The following is an 18,371-nucleotide window of genomic DNA, read 5'->3' as shown; positions in this document are numbered from 1 at the left end:
CATTTTTACTTGACTGATAAATCGTCTCTGTTCAACTGCAGGTTAATTAGAAAAATAATGACTGATCATTTCAATCATATGGACTTCTCCATCCTAACCGGTGAAGTATACGTCAAGAAAACACAGCTGCACAACTTTCTGTTCAGCCCTTATTTTCCAGCAGTGGCCTTGGGCCCAGTTCGGCTGACATAACCGTCCGTTTATAACACATTGCGCTCGCAGAAATTAAACTAACAGACACACACATAGACACACACATAGACACACAAACACCTCAGTACCTGCCGTGACTAACGGCTTTGGAGCCGTTGATCTGTTGACAGCTACCGTTACCTAGCAATGGCTAACCGGCTAACGGGTCCAATCGGCAGTGAAACTTAACAAAGTGAAGCCTTACTATGTCACAAACACGCGAACGCGCACATGTCGTTACTAATTCACCACGGCTCGGGAATATTTAGACGGTACCGAGCGTGTATTTTAAAAACGGAAGCGCTGCTGTCAAAGAGTACAAGTTGGCACGTTACAGAACGGCGCGTGACCGGGGAGGTGACGTCACCGTTTGTCAGACAGCGCTACAACCCCCGCTCTCTGAGCGTGCTTAAAGCCACAGCGCCACGCCTGCCTCTGCTGGTCAAAGACAGTACTACACCCTCATAATGCACACTAAAAATACACTCACCGGACACTTTATTAGCTACACTTTGATAGTACAGGGTTGGATACCCTTTTTTCGTTCAGAGCAATCCCAAAATATTCATTACAGATTTTGGTCCATGTTGACATGACAGCATCACACAGCTCCTGCAGATCTGATGGCTTCACATCCATGATGTGAATTTCCTCTTCCACCAAATCCCTAACGTGCTCCGGTGGAGACTATGGAAGACATTTAAATAAAGTGATCATCACAGGTTTAAGAAACCAGTCTGTGATCCCACGTGAGATAAGTGTGAGTTTGCCTCACATTTCATCCACAGCTACCTTCTGTTGGCTCTCACAGGAATTTTTCCTGGGTATCTGTTGATGTGTCTTCCTGCTCACGCAAAAATAACTTATTTAGTTTTCATGGTGTTTACACCAACTAACAAACCAACAATCTCTGTATCATCAGCAAAGCCAACATTAAAGACATCAGATGAGCCAGGCCAGCATTCATTAGTATGAGTAAATAAGACTAATGATTTAACATTCCCCTGTGGGGCTCCAGTGTCGGTGCTAATGGTGGGTGATACTTATCTTATTTATCACTCAATGATCTATCATTGAAAAAGGACTCAACCCTTATGATGGCTGCGCTGTCGACCTTTTTATGTGACCACCTTTGCATTGTGTGGTCTTACAGTGGTCTTTCATTATGAAATCCAGATGGAAAGTCCACAAACAGAGCACATACATATGTTTTTGTTTTGGTTCAGATGACAGTGTATTACATGCACCATGTACTCTTCCTTCTTGTGGGTCCAGTTTTTTTCTTGCATGTCATTGAGAACACCATTCTCTCAAAAGTTAATGCTACTGGACAATATTCATTTGAAACCCATGGTTGTGACGTTTTTGAAGCAGGAGCTATTGATGATGGTTTTACAGGTTCTGGGAACACACTTCTTCCCTCCACACTACCAGTTAATCAGGTCTGGCTACTTTTCTAATATTGATCTTTCTAAAACGTTGAGTGCTGCAATCACTTGCTTGTCAGGCTTAAGCCGTTCCCTAATTCAGATGCGTTGAAGTGTGATCCTTCAAACCTCCCATAGAATTTATTCAGTTCTTTCATCCCCACAAAACCTTTAAGTCACTTTTCCCTCTCTTGCCCTATCATTGTGTACACTCCCTGCTCCATCTGTGTTATCTTTCACTCTATTTTCTGCCTAGACACCTCATCATCACCCAATGATGACGAGGTGTTTGTTTGTTGGTTCAAATCCTCAGAGTAGCATACAGAGCACCGCAATGGCCCACTGCACTCATGGCTGGTTGGGCTCATCATGACTCAGAGGTTGCAAGCTTCCACCTTCAAGCCAAAATGATTCATGTTTTTATTAGTTAGCCTACTGGCGTCCACCTGCTGGTAGACTGTTCTTTCCATCTTCCCACTGCCTGTTTCCCACCACCACATGCACAGGTGCTGAGTTTTTCACGCCTCTCAGGTCCTGCATATTGCCATGCTGCCTGTCCTGACTCTGTGCTGCACTGCGTGCTCGCCATCCTCTTGAGATTAGCTGCTACATACAGATATCTGTGAATTATCCTCCTTTGAAACCCCAAACTACAGAATAAATTTGCACTCAGTCCGGGAGGAATTTTGTCAACCAAGCTCTGTGTATATTTCTCAACACTTGGACCCCCTCCCTGGTTTTTCTGGCTGTTCTCTTCCTTCTACCCGCAGGAATACCCTCATACCTGGAACCGAACGGGGTCTGGCTGCGTTTCCTCAACAGCCTTCTGATAGCGTCTGCCCAGCCTTGCCTTGGCTGCAGTTCCTCCTGACAACTTCTGTGGTTGGAGATTTAATTTTAGCCTGGCTGCAGAGGACAAAACATGACTGCACAAAGCATTTTACTAAAGAACCTACATTATAAGAAATAAAAAACAAACATTTTATTTATTGGAATAATGTGGATTTCCCTGTAACAAACTACAGAGAGGTACTATCTGTTGGCTTAAAACTTTGATCACAATAGCTCAGCTGAATTGATGATCATTTCCCAGATCTCCAGAGGACCTAGATGATTTTGGTAACTACCTGACTTTTATGTAGCACCAGTTTGAACTCAAAACCATTGGTGACATTATGCAGGTACAACACCACCAATTATAAAAAGGTAGAACATTATTTCGTTGAGGTCCAAAAATAGCTGCTGGACACGTATGTCACTCCTGGTGTTCTAAAGTGGCGACAGGTTTATTTTAGCATTGATAACTGGAAATGACTGTTTTCTGTATGACTCTATCAGTCTGTCACATCATAGTGGAAGAATTCTGGCCCGTTCCTCTTTACGTTGCTTCACTTCATTAAGAATCACAGGCAGTCATTTATGCACAGCTCTGTTAAGATCTCTCCACAACATTTCAATCAGATCGAGGTCTAGACTTTGACTGGACCACTTACATTTTTCAGCAATTCTGCTGTAGATTTGTTGCAGTTTCGTTGTCCTGTCCCAGTTTGACCCAAGCTTTAGCTGTCAGACAGATGACCTCACATTTGACTTTAGAATACAGAGGAGTTTATGGTCGACTCAATGACTGTGGCTGTAAGACAAGGCCTACTCATCACCCCTCCACCACCGTGCTTGACAGTTGGTATGATGTGTTTGTGCTGATGTGCTGTGTTTAGTTTTTGGCAAACATCTCCACTTTGCTCTCATCTGCCCAAATGAAATTTGTTCAGATGAAGCCATGCTGCCATGTTCTTTTTACAGAGAAGAGGCTTTCCCCAGTTCAGTCCTTTTCTAAATATACTGTCATGAACTTTAACATGTGAACTGAGGCCTGTAGAGCCTGGCATATAGCTCTTGGGTGATTTGCAGTTTCTCTGAACATTGCACAATCTGACCTTGGGGTGAATTTGCTGAGATGTCCACATATGAATGATGGACTTGTCTGGCCTTATAACCCTCTTTGTTCCTTGGCACTGAGTTACCACACTGACCTGCTTTTACAGAAGAGCTCAGAGTTACTGCTGATCAGTTAATCAAGTGGATCTGATTATCAGCACCGGACTGTTATGTGTAAGAATGTACAGGACGGTAAATGTTGGTGAGCTCTATACTTAAAGGCGGTCTAGAAAAAAGACATGACGGATTTTGACACTACAGAACTTTACTTGAATTTGATCCAAGTTCATTGTCTATACAGGGTTTTATTTACAAGATCTGAAATCAGGAAAGGGCAAAAACAGAAAAAAAACAAACACTAGATACAACTGAGGTATTAGCTAAAAGCATTTACAGGTATGTAATCTTTTTAGTAAATATCTATGATGATAAACAGAGATGCAGTGTCTTCTGCTTAAAAAACATCTTTTTTTTTATATATATATCACAACATGAGGTAGGAGAACAGTGTCTCAATTCATGCAAGAACAAAAGTCTCATCACACTGTAGTATTGGCAACATAGTATGCAATGGTCATACACAGACACTGTTTCATGTTTCAGAACAGCATCAAGGGGGGAAAAAAAGGTTGTCTTTTTCCCCATCTATAACAGGATGTGAAATCAGGGTATTCTTTTTAGTGACTGGCCATCAGTGTGATCAGCTCTACTTAAAAGGCTAATTACAGCCTGAAGAAAAGAAAAGAGAAAACAAAGAAATCACACACCCAACTACAAATCAAACCACCTTCAAACACTTCAAAGGTCAACTTGTAGCCATTTACAAGTTCTCGTCACATAGGCGAATGGTTATGCAAATCTTGCATTCAAATCTGTTCATGTGGTAAATAAAACACAGCTACCTCCATTTTTTTTTTTTTTTTTTTTTTTTTTAAGTCAGTTGGGCAAAGTTCACACCTGTAAAAACTGTACAAACTAGATCCAAGTTCTCATAACACAGCAAAATGCAAAAAGGCCCAGCACGCCCCATTATTCTTTAGTCCTTTTTTTTTAATCATTGTAATGTAGTTTAAAAAAGTTAAACAGCGCCCCCATGTGTATAAAATGCAAACTACTCAGAAAGTACAGACCTCCCTTAGATATCTGCTCGTGTGTTGAATTTTTATATATATTTATATATATATATTTATTTTTATATGTATTGATATATTTTTCAGCTGAAGAGGTAATTAAGTGAATAAAAACTAATACTGATTATATTCTAAGTGAGAAATGACGAGGATAATATATGATCTTAAATCAGGACACAATCGCACGTCCAGAGCTACATGAGCAAGTTTCTCCTGTTTCCCTTTTCAAAGCTGCTGTGCTTCAGTCAGACATTGGAGGCCCGCCCACAGACACACACACACACATTCCAAACAAATTAGGCTACAGGTTATACTCTTCATGATCTGACTCTGACTTTATATTCAGCTAGCCTCTGATCCACTCGCGATATAAAACTTGCACACGTTCAATATTCATGCATATGAGCCAACTCAATCTGTGTGTTATGTGCAGGGAAATCTTTTTCTCTTTTTTTGTACATTAAACAGACCGATAGTGGCCCACAGATACAAAAAGTAAAAGGGGCAGTAAACCATGCAAAGAAAAGAAAAGAAAAGTTTTCATTTTATCCACAAAGCATTTTCAATTTTGCTCAGAGGAGACAGAAGGGAGGAAAACAGCTTACATTACACAGTAAACAGTCCATTATGATGAAATCCACAAAAAAGTATTTCCATCAGTTCATAAAGAAGGGAGGGGAGTGTGTAACAAAGTAATAATTTCCTATTTTTTGCCGTTGTCCTGCATCGCATCTCAGTAAACCACGTGTTCCACTCCCCCACATCCACACAAAGTCAAGTTCTCACATCAGTTTTCATGAAGAAAGCAAAAAAGAAAAATAAACAAACACTGGGGCTGACTGAAGCCTCGGTTCTGATCCAAATATTATAACCTTTTAAGATTATTTATTTATAAGAACAGTTAATATATTAATGACTACTGTATTTACAAAGTGAATATAAATCTTTTAGTTAATACGTTAAATATTTTCTTTCATAATTTCAATAAAGGTTTAAACGGAACAACAGTAGAGTGTACATTTGTGGCATGGGGGTTGATTTTTACTGGTTTGTGCACCTGCACCTGCTTTTCTGACTGTCAACAAACCACAACTGCCCGCTTCTTCAGCTCTGTCATCGTAAAGGGAAGCTGTGTGAGAAAACAGGATGGAGCACAGTGGAATGTCTATCAATTTGCATTAATGGTAGATGCATTAAGAAGAAAAGAGAAAAAAAAAAGCTCAGAGTTTAACCGAGGCAAACCACCTCCCACACCCTCCCCCACACACGATTATTTACACACACACGCACACACACAAGCTCGCTCGCTTAACCGGGATCTTCTTAGTGGAAATAAAAAGCTCCTTTGCCTGGCAACTGACACAAAAGTTTTCTCTTCCTCTGGCTGGACGTCTGTAAGCTCTCCTGGGCTCTGACAAAAAAAACAAAACAAAAAAACAAAAAAAAGCAAAAACAAAAAAACGCTGCACACCCCCAGCTGATCTCACACAGGAGGTGGATGCACGGGCTGTGTGAGCGAGTGACTGTGGGAGAGGGGGCAGAGAGGGAGGCGCTGGCTGGGAGATCCTGTACAGTCTGGCTCGGGGGTGGGCAGAGGGCCTCAGACAACGGCAGCTGCCCCCGATTCTGACGGCACAAAAAAAAAAAAAGAGAAAGAAAAAAAAAGCCTCCTTCGGTACCGCCGGCAAACGGGCCACCCAGCCTGCCGCAAGGGGTGAGGTGGGGGGAGAGTGCGCTAGTCTTCTGGGCCCTCAATCCTTCCCGCTCTTCCTCTCCCTGCCTGCCCGGTCCTGTTTGTTCAGTCAGGCAGAATAACGGAAAGCAGGACCCAAACCACCCTGGACTAACTGCCTTCACCTGCGACCCACTTATCACATGCGAGCAGGGTGGGGATACAACGGTCTGCTAACAATAAAGAAGCCTGAAAGCAGAGGGGCAGACTACAGCTTTGATCATCTGCTGGGAACTCTGGGGCCATTGTTCTGCATGAATGCCTGCACTGCATCGACGCGATCGAGTGTGTGCAGGCACGTAAGGATGTCGCATGAAGTATAGTAACACGGCACAGCTACCACGCGCGAGGGCTCTGCCTTTCTTCTTTCGGCTCGGCACGGCCCCCATGTCCAGACGCATTCCTTTCCCAGAGGGATCTGAAGGGGGGGGGGGGGGGGGCACAAGGAGTGCACAACACTTCTTCAAGCCGAGCCTGAAACAGCAGTGTTTCCTTTCTATCTTGAAGATAGACAGGCTAGAGGTGAAAAAATAAAAACATAAAAATACACAGTGTTAAGGAGTTTCCGAGCAGAGGACAATGGAAGGTGTGCGCTCTTCAGAGGAGATGCGGGGCAACTGGCGGTTCATCTAGCAGACTGTTTGGTCTACATCAGGAGAGCCCAGGTGGCCCAGCAGAGAGAGGAGAAAACCAGTCTGTCGCTAGGAGCAGCTGTAGTGCAGGAAACACTACTCCCTAGCTAGCTACCTTGTAGAGATCACACCCAAAAACACTCATTTCAAGTTCAGCATCACTATTGGCATATTTTCATTAAGTCCATTTTTTTTTTCTTTTTTCTTTTTTTGTACAGTAAAGGTCTTTGTCCCCCATAAAGACTTGATGTTTTCGCATGTTACACAATGTAATAAAATGTCCGTGCAGTTTCCTGCGGTCGCTGGTACTTGGGCTTTACATACAGAAAGACAGAGTAGGGGCACGGGTCAGGCGGCGCCATGTGTTCGGGAGTGCTGGCTGCTGTGCCAGGTAGTAGCGTGATGTGACGTCCACAAGGAGGAGCGAATCTGTATCCGAAATCTCAAAGTCAAAGTCATTATTAGCTCCAGAAACCAGTAAGCAGGAAGGGAGGGTCGTAGAATATGGATTGGAGAACAGGGAGGGTTGGGGTGGGTTATAGTGAAGGATTGAGTTGGTCTTCAGTGGACCAGTCTTCAGTCTGTGAAGCAGCTATTTGTTCAGTAAAAACTATAAATTAAACCCAACATACATGCCCAAAAACCTTTAAATACTGTTTAAAGAGAGGGAAGTGAAATTTAAAAAAAAAAAAATTTTTTTTTTTCCTTTTTTAAATGATCATTGAATTACAAAAACAAAAGTCAGTCCTACACTAAGCAAAAGGGGAGCGTAATGCACAACTTCAAATCAGCCTGAGGAGACGTGACGCTCCTTTCAGCTTTGGGCTGATCTTTTTGTGTCTGTACACTTGGCGGGTGATGAGGAAAGGAATGAGGGGAGGGAGGGGAGGCGCCCGGAGGGGCGGCAGTTACTTTTGGCCAGCCGCTGGGGCCTCTGAGCAGGGTGGGGAGTGGGCGTTAGGGGGTCCGGTGGAGGGAGTAGGAGGAGGAGAGGGGCTGCCTCCCATCGTGCCAGACTGGGCCATCTGCTGCTTCAGTTGGGCAATCGTGCGCTCCAGCTTCTCGCGCGCCTCCCGCTCCATGCGCAGCTCCTCCTGCAGCTCCTGCCGGTCAGCCTCCGCCCGCTCCAGCCTCTGACGCAGGTCGGACAACTGAAAGGAGACACAGAGACGAGCCACATTACTCTCACACATTTCCACATCTAATAGTAATCTGTCAACAGTCTTCATTTCAGATTTTTCTTAGCAGGCCCGCAACTGTTCATTCCTCTGCAAACTACTTTGGTCGTAAATATTTAAAGAAATGTTCCCAACAAATAATTAACTAAAGCCCAACATGACATCATCAAATTGCTGTGGCTTGTTCCGGCAAAAGACCAAAAAACAGTAAAATCCTCATAATCAGGCAGGTGTTAACCATCAAAAACAAACCAACAGAGACCCTGCATTTAGACACATAGTTGGCTCAGAGGCTTTTACAACACACACTGCAAAGTGGTGCAGACAGAATAACTACTGTTGTGTTTTGAGAGCTCTTAAACCATCAGTCAGAGTAACCATTTATTGTATTTTTACCCTTTTAGCAGTAAACAAAGAAATGTGCACCAAACCTTTAAAAAAAACCCAAAAAAAACCCCATGTTGAACTCTCAGAGCCACACAGAAATATGCACACCCGTTCTCTTAACAGAGGGACAGCTTGATGCCAAAGGCAGGAGGTGGAAGAGCTCAGGCCGATGTAACAGAGATTAAGATTAGGTCTACTGAAACCCAAACAGACGTCTGAGTATGTGCTCCGCACAGAGACTCACACAGCATCACAGTAAATTCTTTCTATTTGACTGCTACGTTTAATAAGTGCAGCTCCAAATAATTTTACCTAAAAACCTGATTTAATCATGACTCTAGTAACTACAGATCCAAAGATAAATGTTTGTACATACATGCTGATGAAAATGAAAAGAGAACTAATTGTAAATGCTTAGCGAGCTCAACTTTAATATTAATATGCAGAGTGCTGTGCTAAAGTGTGCCTTGTTTCAGTCACACTGGAGCTTTGCAATCTTAATGTCTTTAAGATAAAAACGCCATATGTTAAGTGATGCAAGCCGGTGAACACACTTTATGTCACGGAGATTCACTCTGATGCAAAAGTCTGTGCATGCATGTGTTCCCCTGTAAGCCCGTACCTGTGCTGTGTAGTGGGCCTCTTGCTGGCGCTGCGCCCCTGGCTCGCAGGCGCAGGCCTGCTGTCGGAGCTGCTCCAGACGGGTTTCCAGCTCCAGCTGCTCCTGGCGGGCCTGGCCGAGCTGCCGTGCCTGCTCGCTGTGCACCGCCTCCAGCTCGCTGCGCAGCTCATGCTGCTCGGCGCTCAGCTCCCGTAGCCTCGCTGCTTCGCCTCCACGCAAAGTCTCCAGCTCCTGGGGGCACAAAGAAAAAGTCACATTTCAGTGACTCCTGCAAATGGTAAATGGACCGATTCGCATATATAGTCTTTCTATCTAATATTCACACTCTGATGAAATTTGGGGGTCCAGGATCTTGCAAGGATACTTTAACATGCAGGATAGAGCACCCAGCAACCTTCCGACTACTACCTGCTCTACCGCCACATTACAGAAGTTCCACAAGGAGGCTGTTTGCTTCAGTTTGCTTACATTTTATTTCATCAGACATTTTGTCACCAATACTCTTTAATGGTGGCATCTCATTTTAGATTACAAATGCAATTTTCCCCAAATCCCATTAGTGGAGAACATAATTCAACTGTAGATGCGAATGTCACCATAATCTAGTTCAACTCCGTTTCCATGCATCCAAACTGAAATTAAACCCAGTGCTTTAATAATACGCTAAACGAGTGAAAAACTGATTTACATGAACTGTTCTGCTGACTTGTGTTAAAAACTGGTGGAACAATCTGATACTGAGACGTTCCACGTGATGGGAGGAAGTAATAGAGGGGGTTAGTGGAAGGTGAAGATCACCTCCACATCAAGGACACTTCTAATGGGCGGAAACAGTTATCGGCTCGTTGATCTCGGCCTCGTTTATCTTTCCGACCACCGACTCACCATTTCCAGCTGCAGCTGCTTGTGCAGGGTGGAGTTGAGCTTCTCCTGCTGCCTGCTGTACATCTGCATGATCTCCACAACAATCCTGTCCTTGTCGTCCTCCAGCCCCCCCACCGTCGCCACAACGCCGCTCGTGGCAGAGCTCACGTCCTTAGCTGCTACATCCGTTACCGATGACAACAGCGACGCAGGAAGAGGACGGGGAAGAGGGGTGTGGGCGGTGATGTGGGTGGCTTTCTTGTAGCCTGGGCTGCTCATCTCCATGGAAACTGCCTGGGTTTGGCATTCCCTCTCAGTGGCCGAGTCAGCAGCAGCACATTGGGATTTGGCCTCCCCGGCACCAGCAGCGACAGCAGGCGACGCGTGAAGATCTGAGGAAGGAGGGAGATGAAGAAGATGAAGAAAGAAGTTAAAAAGAAAAAGAAGAAGAAGAATGGTGGGTGAAAGACAGGAAGTGCGAGCCGTGCTAATGCACACTGCCACCCGCGCTTAGTAACACCCTCGCACAACCTCATAAACGCCTGCAATTCTTCCTCAGCACCAGTGCACTCACACAGCGCACAAGTATGGCTCGGCAACAGCTGACGAACCAAACACTCGCCCACAAATTTTCTGTGTGTTTGCCCTCAGACGCACGCAGAATAGAGAGGAATAAAGGGCCATGTGTGGGAGCCGCGCTGCTCTGCGTGGGCTCCTCCACTGTTCAAACCCTGGCTTGTTCCCTCGCTGCGGCCTGGGAGGAGGAGCATCATGGGAAACAGTGGGTAGGGTTGTAATCTCTGGCAGTATCGTAATTTAATTTGATTCCAATCGCTTAAATGAGAAGGAGAAGACTAGTTTCATCTCTAGTTCAGTTCCAGCTGACCTGGTTTTAATGTGGGTGACTGGCTAATAAAAAGGTTAGAATTATTTAAGCACCTCTCTGACAGCTTCCTGTGAGACAACTGTGACGTGACAATGTAATTTGAAATATAACTTGTTTCATAATGACTAAAATTGATATGTATGTAAGAGCTGGAGAGATGTAGAAAAAAAAAGAATCAGGTGTTGGGCATCTCTGGATGTTTAGTGCCCAATGTCTCTTTAGCCACTATGTAGGCTAATAAGAAATAGAACTTGGAGGAAAATATGCTATCAAGTGTAAAGTCATCAGTATGAATTAAAAAACAAAAAGCACCAAGAAGCTATAAAGCTCAACAGTGACGTTTAATGTGTTTTCAAATGTGATGTGTGAGTTTCAGAATTTCCACAGCACCGGTGCTTAACGATTCTCTTACATTTTTGATTCTGTGGAGTTAGAAATTCATTTTTTTGAATCTCCCTCAGGCTTGGTGATAGAAACAAAGACTTGCTGTACTTCCAAATTCGTTTGCACTTCATTTATCCACTGAGGTCAAGGTTGTTCATTTGTGGAGTTCTCGCAAAACAAAACAGTGTTTTTAAAGGTGGAATTTTTAAAAAAGCAGCCTCTCTGCAGTAATCTTACGATCCCATAAGCCACGAGGAGACTTAACACAAAGGCACAGACTACAGATAGAGTTGTTTTCTTTGCCCAACAACACTTGCGGAAAATGCCCTAGTATGCTGCTCTGCTGGGCTTACCTTCACTCACAAAATACAAGATACAAGATCCAACTGGCACAGTGACACACAAAAACACAAGTGCACAAATGTAGGTTAGGTATGGCAGTGTGTTTGAACCATAAGCTCGCAGACAGACAAAAATGATGATGAAGAAGCAGGTGGGGAACAAGAAGAAGATAATGATGAAGAAGGCGAAATGGTGAATGGTGACAAAGACATCAGGAGAACAGAGGGTAATGATCATGCAGCATGTGCGTGACAGGAAACGGGATGCTCTATACACAGCATGTTGGACCCGGAGAGGACAATCATTTACTGACTCAAACTGGCTAGTGCATGTGTGTGCCTGCACACACACCCAGATCCATGCTCTGAAGTGCACAAATAACAGGCGTGAGTCATTTGGTGGTAGATCAAAAGGAAATAAACAGAGGAGAGAGAGAGACAACCACAAAAGGAAGAGTGAACGGCACAGATATAACAGGGGGAGGAAGGCATTAAATGAGGGGAGAAAATGTTTAAAAAAGAAAATGATGAAGGGGTAGAAGGCTTGAGATGAAAGAGGCAGAAGAAGGAAGTGCAGGAGCAAACGGAGAACCCGCTCAGAGAGGAGGATGTGGCGACAGCTGATGGGAAGAGAAAGAGGGAGGAGAGACGGACTGATCGGAGAAGAAAAAAGGAAAATGCCTGAGAGGAATGAAAGAGAGGGAGGGCGACAGCTTGGCAGTCAGACGTGGTGAAATAATGGCATACAGAGAGCATTCCTGTGATTCATCCTCTCTCTCTCTCTCTCTCTCTCTCTCTCTGTATAGACGTAGATCATATAAAAATATACAGTACACACACATCTCATTAATGCAGGAAAAACATGAAAGCATACACATGAAAACACACACGAGGAGATCATGGCCGTTTCCACCCCGCCAACACCGAGGTGTCCCCTGACATACCACAGATGCATCTCTAAATAAAAGCTGAACTGCCAATTTGTCACATGACACTGCACAGCTGTGAATATGGCTCATTTTTAGGGCAATTTTGATGACACAAAAATGTTTGAAAACTACTGGAATACCCAAATATCATTCGTACTGAGTGTTTGTGGAAAGCGTTTATACGAGCTCTAGTTTGACAACTTTCAGCTAGAAAATAGTGGAACACAACTTTGTCAGAGATCACACTCCATGTAAATGTTTTTTTTGTCTTGTTATAGCCAAAAAATATGCACTGTTAAAACAGTCTGAATGTGTGTGTGTCTCCAGTCAGTTTTATGCTTTTTAATTAGTCAAACTCCAAGTAACTTTCCATCTTCATGTCTGACACCGTTAATTAAAGAAAGACAATCTGTGTACAGAAACTCTTCCTCTACCTGCCCACTCACGCTGGGTTCTGCAGCTAGACTCCGTGTCTCCGCAGATGTGCAGCTCTTATTAACTGCTGGAGATCTAAGGACTGTTATTAAATGGATAAACTGGAAGCAATTTCCTGCCTTTTGGCCCATTATCGGCTCTGCCATTTTCAGCTTTTCACTTGAACATAATTACAGAGCGTCAGCTGTTGCTTTTAATTTCACAAGAAGGTCAAGTAAGACAGGGTATGATCTTATTTGTTGTTCTATTTGGCTGATTTGCATGGTTTCCAAAAAGCATGATGAAGTCAGATTATCTTGGCAGCTTTGTGTCGGAGGAAGTCCCATCATCTCTGATCAGATTTTTCTTCTCGTTTACACGACAACAAACATGTTCCTGCTCTGCTTATCCAACATCAAATCCCTCAGGCAGAAGGCAACAATAACATGGTCACTGATTTATTTCTAATCCTAATTTGAAGACCAGATTGTGTGTTTTAGTGGTTATAGCATGTATGTTGAGCCATTAAAAAGCTTTACACGCGTCTTTGCTGGTTAATAATTCAGCTCTGCTGGGTGTATTATTACTGACCCATTGGCGGCTCGTCGTGGCCCAGCACTCTGCGACTGTAGTGGTGTTTGAGCAGTGCGCTCAGCATCTCGGGGCTCATCTCTGCCTCCCTTCGCAGTGACACATTGGGAGCCACCATCTTATCATATGTGTACATGTAGTAACTGCAAGAAACAAAAAGAGAAGGCATTTAAGCACTCAAATAAACATCATCTAATTTTGAATCAATTCACAATTTTCTTCATTAACACCAACATTTGTCTGGTTTCTAAATATGTAAGGACTGAATTGAGCATCTGTTCGTTGCCCTTTTATTCTAGGCATACAGGAACTAGCGCCACCTTTTACATAATCTTGTGTTTGAAGCGATGATCGTACCAACAAATTATTGACTCGGCAGCTACTTTAACTAATGTGGCGTTTGCTCTAGCCCAAAGTAAATGGATGCTGGGAAGGCTGCAGGAAAAACAAAAACCTCTGCCACATGTTTACAGGATCTCAGCCTAAACACATCTTTTGCATATCACAAATGTTCAAGTAGTGGATGCAACTGGGAGAAAGAGATTGTGCTGTGAGATACTCCCAGGCCACTAAACCAACACTGTTTCATGATGGTGTGAAGGGAAGTTAAAGAGAGGGAGAAAAAGAAAGGAGGAGAAGAGAGGAGCTTTGAACCCCTCCCCCATCAGCAGCCCCCTCCAGACAGGGCTGAGGCTGGAACAGTGAACTAGGGTAAGAATGGCAGCTCAGTGGGACTCTGTGCTTCGTTTTCTTCCAGAGCAGACACACAACGCTTGGTCTGTCTGCTCGCCTGAATGAAAACCACTCCTCTACATGAAACGGCTCAGAAGCAACTGAATAATGTAAGCCTGGCTTGTATGTGACAAGTGTAGCACTAATGGATGTTTGTGGCGATCCAGATTCGACTTTAAGTGCTGCGGATGTCTGGCACGACATCCAACTGTTAGGGCGCTGCATTATTACCAACTCTGGGATGCAAAAGACACACTGCAAACTGGTCTTGACTGGTTTGTACGTGTAGCAGTCATGTGATGCTGACAGGTGACCAGAGCTATAATCCCTCCAATTTGTCTGGCCTGGAGTCTGCAGGCCTCCACGCAGTCAGTAAGTCACAGGCAGTCACATGTAGCTATGGCTTTAATCTGGGTCAGATTACTGTGAGCCACATCTAAACAAGAGCTGGTGTCCCCTGGGGATGGAGAGACGGCGGGAAACGAAATGAGGAAGGAGCGAGTGAGGGAGAGGAGGAGGAGGAGGAGACGAGGGAGTGCAGTCACAAGAAATTAAAAGAAGAGGAAGAACCGAAGCTAAACACAAAACTTAAAAACATACACCTATAATATCTGGCAAGGAGAGTCTTATCTCTTCTCCGTGTTTTTACAGATAACACCAGGCCATCTGGCACAGATTCAGGTATCGATAAGTCCTTAAATAACTGCAGCTTTTAATTTTGTCTAGCACAACCAACTAAAACCATCTTTAAAGTGAATACCACTCGTCTCCTTCAGCAAGATTTAATAGAGTTCTCTACACTGGAAAAATAAAACAATGTGAGGGGCAACAACTGCTCCATTCATTGATTATGCAAGTTAATATTCATAATTTCAGACATTTCAGATTTTTGAACAAAGTCCAAAACTTTTCTAATAACCAGAAAGCTCTTCACACATGTTGATTTCCTGCTTTTCTTTCTTTTATATGAAAACACACAGAATATGTTTATTTATGCAGCACACAGTTTTAAAGGCAGCCTGCTGTAGGCTATTAAATTTTCAAAGATGAAACAAATAATCAAGGGAAGAATCTTCTTCATCTTGCTACATCTCTAAAACCACCAAATAAAAGTGGCACTAAGTTTGAGATGGTTAATTAATGCTGTTTATTAACAGGAAAATATTGTGATAATCATCATTTATTAAACCAGAATACCACACGCTCTCTGCTTTTCGACTCCGCTTTATATCTTTGTTGGAGAAATTTGATCTCTTTGGTGCAGTGGAGATCAGAAATATGATAGTTACAAGTCTCAAAGCTTTTACTGGAATAACTGACTTAGGGTTAATAAGGTGTAGTACCTGGGATGGACCAGGGTGGGGTGTCCTGGCTCCTCCTTAATTTCTGAGAAAAGCCGGTTGAACACAAGAGTCGGTGGAGATGCTTTTCCCTGTTGGAAACGCAAACAAATAGATAAATGTGGCACAAAACAAAAAAACAAAAACAAAACTGCACATCTTCCATCCTCATATATTGATTGGTGAACAGCCTTCACAGCGCATTAGATAAATTATTACAAAAGCAATCAGATGCATGAACGTGCACACACACACACACACACACACACACACACACACACACAAATACGTGGAGAAAGACAGCGGAAGGAGAAAGAAATGTGCTGCATGTGGCGCTCTTGGAGCCATAATATAGTTAATATGCATGCATCCATGTGAAAGGGGGATCATCCATCAGGCATCAGTTGAGACACTGGGCACGTTAGCGGGGGAGGGGGCGAGGAGCAGAGCAGCTTGGTACAACAGAGGAGAAGCGTGCCGCTATGAATGAGTGAGCAGGGGGTGTGTCTATCAGTGGGGGGGTGGGGGGGTACCTGAGCGTGGAGGAAGGGGGAGGAAAGGAATGGGGGAAGGTGTCACAGGGAGGGAAATGATAACTGACCTTTCTCGCTGGATCAGCATCAGCCAACTTGTCGCCGGTGGAGCAGATATCTAACGAGGGTTTCCTCACCTGGCTCTCCTCCTCCACAACCTTCTGAAAACAGAAGCAGAGAGAAAGAGAGATGGTGGTTAAATAGACGAGCAAAGACACCCCAAGGTTAAATACAGCAGAGAGCGAGAGGAAGACACAGATGTAGTGCTGCACCGAATACATTTGTTGGAATAGTCTGAACGACTCAAAATGAGCATATCCGTCAGGAGGTGTGAGAATGCGAGGAAGCATGCGGAGAGGAGAGAAATTACACCAGGCACGCAGACGCAGAGGGGGAAAGATGAGACAAACGGCACTTAAACGATAGGAAATGGAGACAAATGACACTCAAGATGTAAAGGATGGATACAAATGTGTACAATGTGTGAACTAGCCTGAGCTGGCCATAACGCAGCTGTGAGGAAAACGAAGGCAGCGAGGAAATGGATAAACCTGGTGTCGCAGCTGAATGAGCCCGTAGTGGAAGGCCTATGACTAAAACAGAAAAAAAAAGCCTAGCTGTGAGTCGACGCGGCCTGTTGCTACACGCTTCTGAGCGTGTCAGACATCGGCATACATGCAACGCAGCTGGAATCAAAACACGCGCTGTACAGGAAAATGTACGTTTGTGTTTCCTGTGTCAGCGTCATACCCTCAGAGGATGTTGAGTAAGAACTGCCTGCTGCCTCTAGTTTTGTCTATCTCACCGTTTCGTTTTGGGTTGAGGTTTTTTTTATATCCAGGCCACGCTCGGCGAGAGGCCACAAGCTGATGTAGCTGATGCTTATCTGTGACAGGCAGGCCTGACACACATGCTCCGTGCATTTCACAAACATGGTCTACCTAACTGACAGGTAACAGAGACAGCAGAGGAACAACAATGCACAGCATCGCAATGCGAGCCGTTAGGGAGCCCACAGCGACCGACACACAGCGGATTGAGAAGGGAGATGCAGAGAGAAGAGAGATGGTAAGAAGAGGAAGGAGACGAAAGAAGAAGGGGAAGAGAAAAGTGTGAAAGCATCAATAATTGACTTAGTACCAGTTTAAAGCCCGCTATAAAACGTTTATCCACAAAACGCAGACACACAAGCTCTCAGTGAATAATAAACAGGCAGCTTTTCATCAGCTGGACTAAAGGATTTTCCTCTGTGCTGTACCGGCTAAGAGCTTGTGTCATTACCAGCGCTAAACAGCCTCAGAACAATGCCAGCAAATAACTGTGACAGCCACGTATTAGCCGCTTATCATTTATACCGGTCCAGCAGCAGCCTCATTCAGCAGCTTAAGCATGTATTATTTACAAAAAACACAATTATTCACCTGTTACATATTCCACGAAGCACACATGATCATTTTTATTTATCTATTCACCTTCTGTTTCGCTACCTAGAGAAGCCACAGCGTCTTTCTTAAAAGAATTCATGTGGCCCTCGAAGAATTGATGTGACACACGGATACCTCTAAATGCCATCTTACTTGCACATAACAGTCGATACCAACATCTATTTTTAACAGCAATTAATTCACGGCAAGTGAATGTGACCTGTGACTTTATGCTCTGTACCTCCACCTCAAATCACAACTTCTATATTCATCAGCAAAAAAAAAACAAAAAAACAAAACTAGTAGTAGTGATTTGCATGAGAGTTTTTCTGAACTGTATGTAGGGGGGATAGTCCCTTATTTACAAGGCCATGCATGAATGAGCATGTTCATGCAAATGTTAAAAGGCTGGAGCCGTATGTGTGAGCCAGGTGTGGTTGTTAGTCTGTGTGTATACAGACGGGACCTCGATCATTTGTGAATGTTTATGGTTAGTGTGTTTTTGGTTTTTTACCCTGTTTCCCCTTCCAGCACTGCAGCACTGAGTGGAGGAGGGGGAAGGGACAGAGTGAACAGCTCAGAAAGAGAGAGGGGTGACAGGGAAGAGACAGAGAGAAGGAGGACTGACAGAAACCACGATGTAATCACTGCAGTGGTGTGGCGGTGAGCTGGGTCTGTCCAATGTAAAGAATGGT

The 18,371-nt window shown here is 44.0% G+C and overlaps 2 protein-coding genes across 2 annotated transcripts in view; both read right to left on the bottom strand.

Moving 5' to 3' along the window:
* Positions 1–577, bottom strand: part of nadkb (NAD kinase b) — a 12,266-nt gene extending 11,689 nt beyond the window's left edge. Inside the window, exon 1 of the mRNA XM_005936636.3 lies at positions 282–577. The gene's annotated coding sequence lies outside the window, so the exon portion shown is untranslated. The remainder of the gene's footprint in view (positions 1–281) is intronic.
* Positions 578–3,804: 3,227 nt separating this feature from the next.
* The window catches only part of skila (SKI-like proto-oncogene a), a 32,444-nt gene continuing 17,877 nt past the window's right edge, over positions 3,805–18,371 (bottom strand). Inside the window, exons 2-7 of the mRNA XM_014338199.2 lie at positions 16,321–16,413; positions 15,723–15,811; positions 13,648–13,790; positions 10,124–10,494; positions 9,239–9,469; positions 3,805–8,202 (exon numbers count right to left, since the gene is read on the bottom strand). Coding sequence (XP_014193685.1) covers positions 7,960–8,202; positions 9,239–9,469; positions 10,124–10,494; positions 13,648–13,790; positions 15,723–15,811; positions 16,321–16,413 — 1,170 coding nt within the window. The 3' untranslated portion in view covers positions 3,805–7,959. The remainder of the gene's footprint in view (positions 8,203–9,238; positions 9,470–10,123; positions 10,495–13,647; positions 13,791–15,722; positions 15,812–16,320; positions 16,414–18,371) is intronic.

This window comes from Haplochromis burtoni, unplaced genomic scaffold (genome assembly GCF_018398535.1).
Source record: "Haplochromis burtoni strain Fernald_Lab_line unplaced genomic scaffold, NCSU_Asbu1 Contig_219, whole genome shotgun sequence".
NCBI classification, from domain to species: Eukaryota; Metazoa; Chordata; class Actinopteri; order Cichliformes; family Cichlidae; genus Haplochromis; species Haplochromis burtoni.
This window is presented reverse-complemented; position numbering and strand designations above follow the sequence as displayed.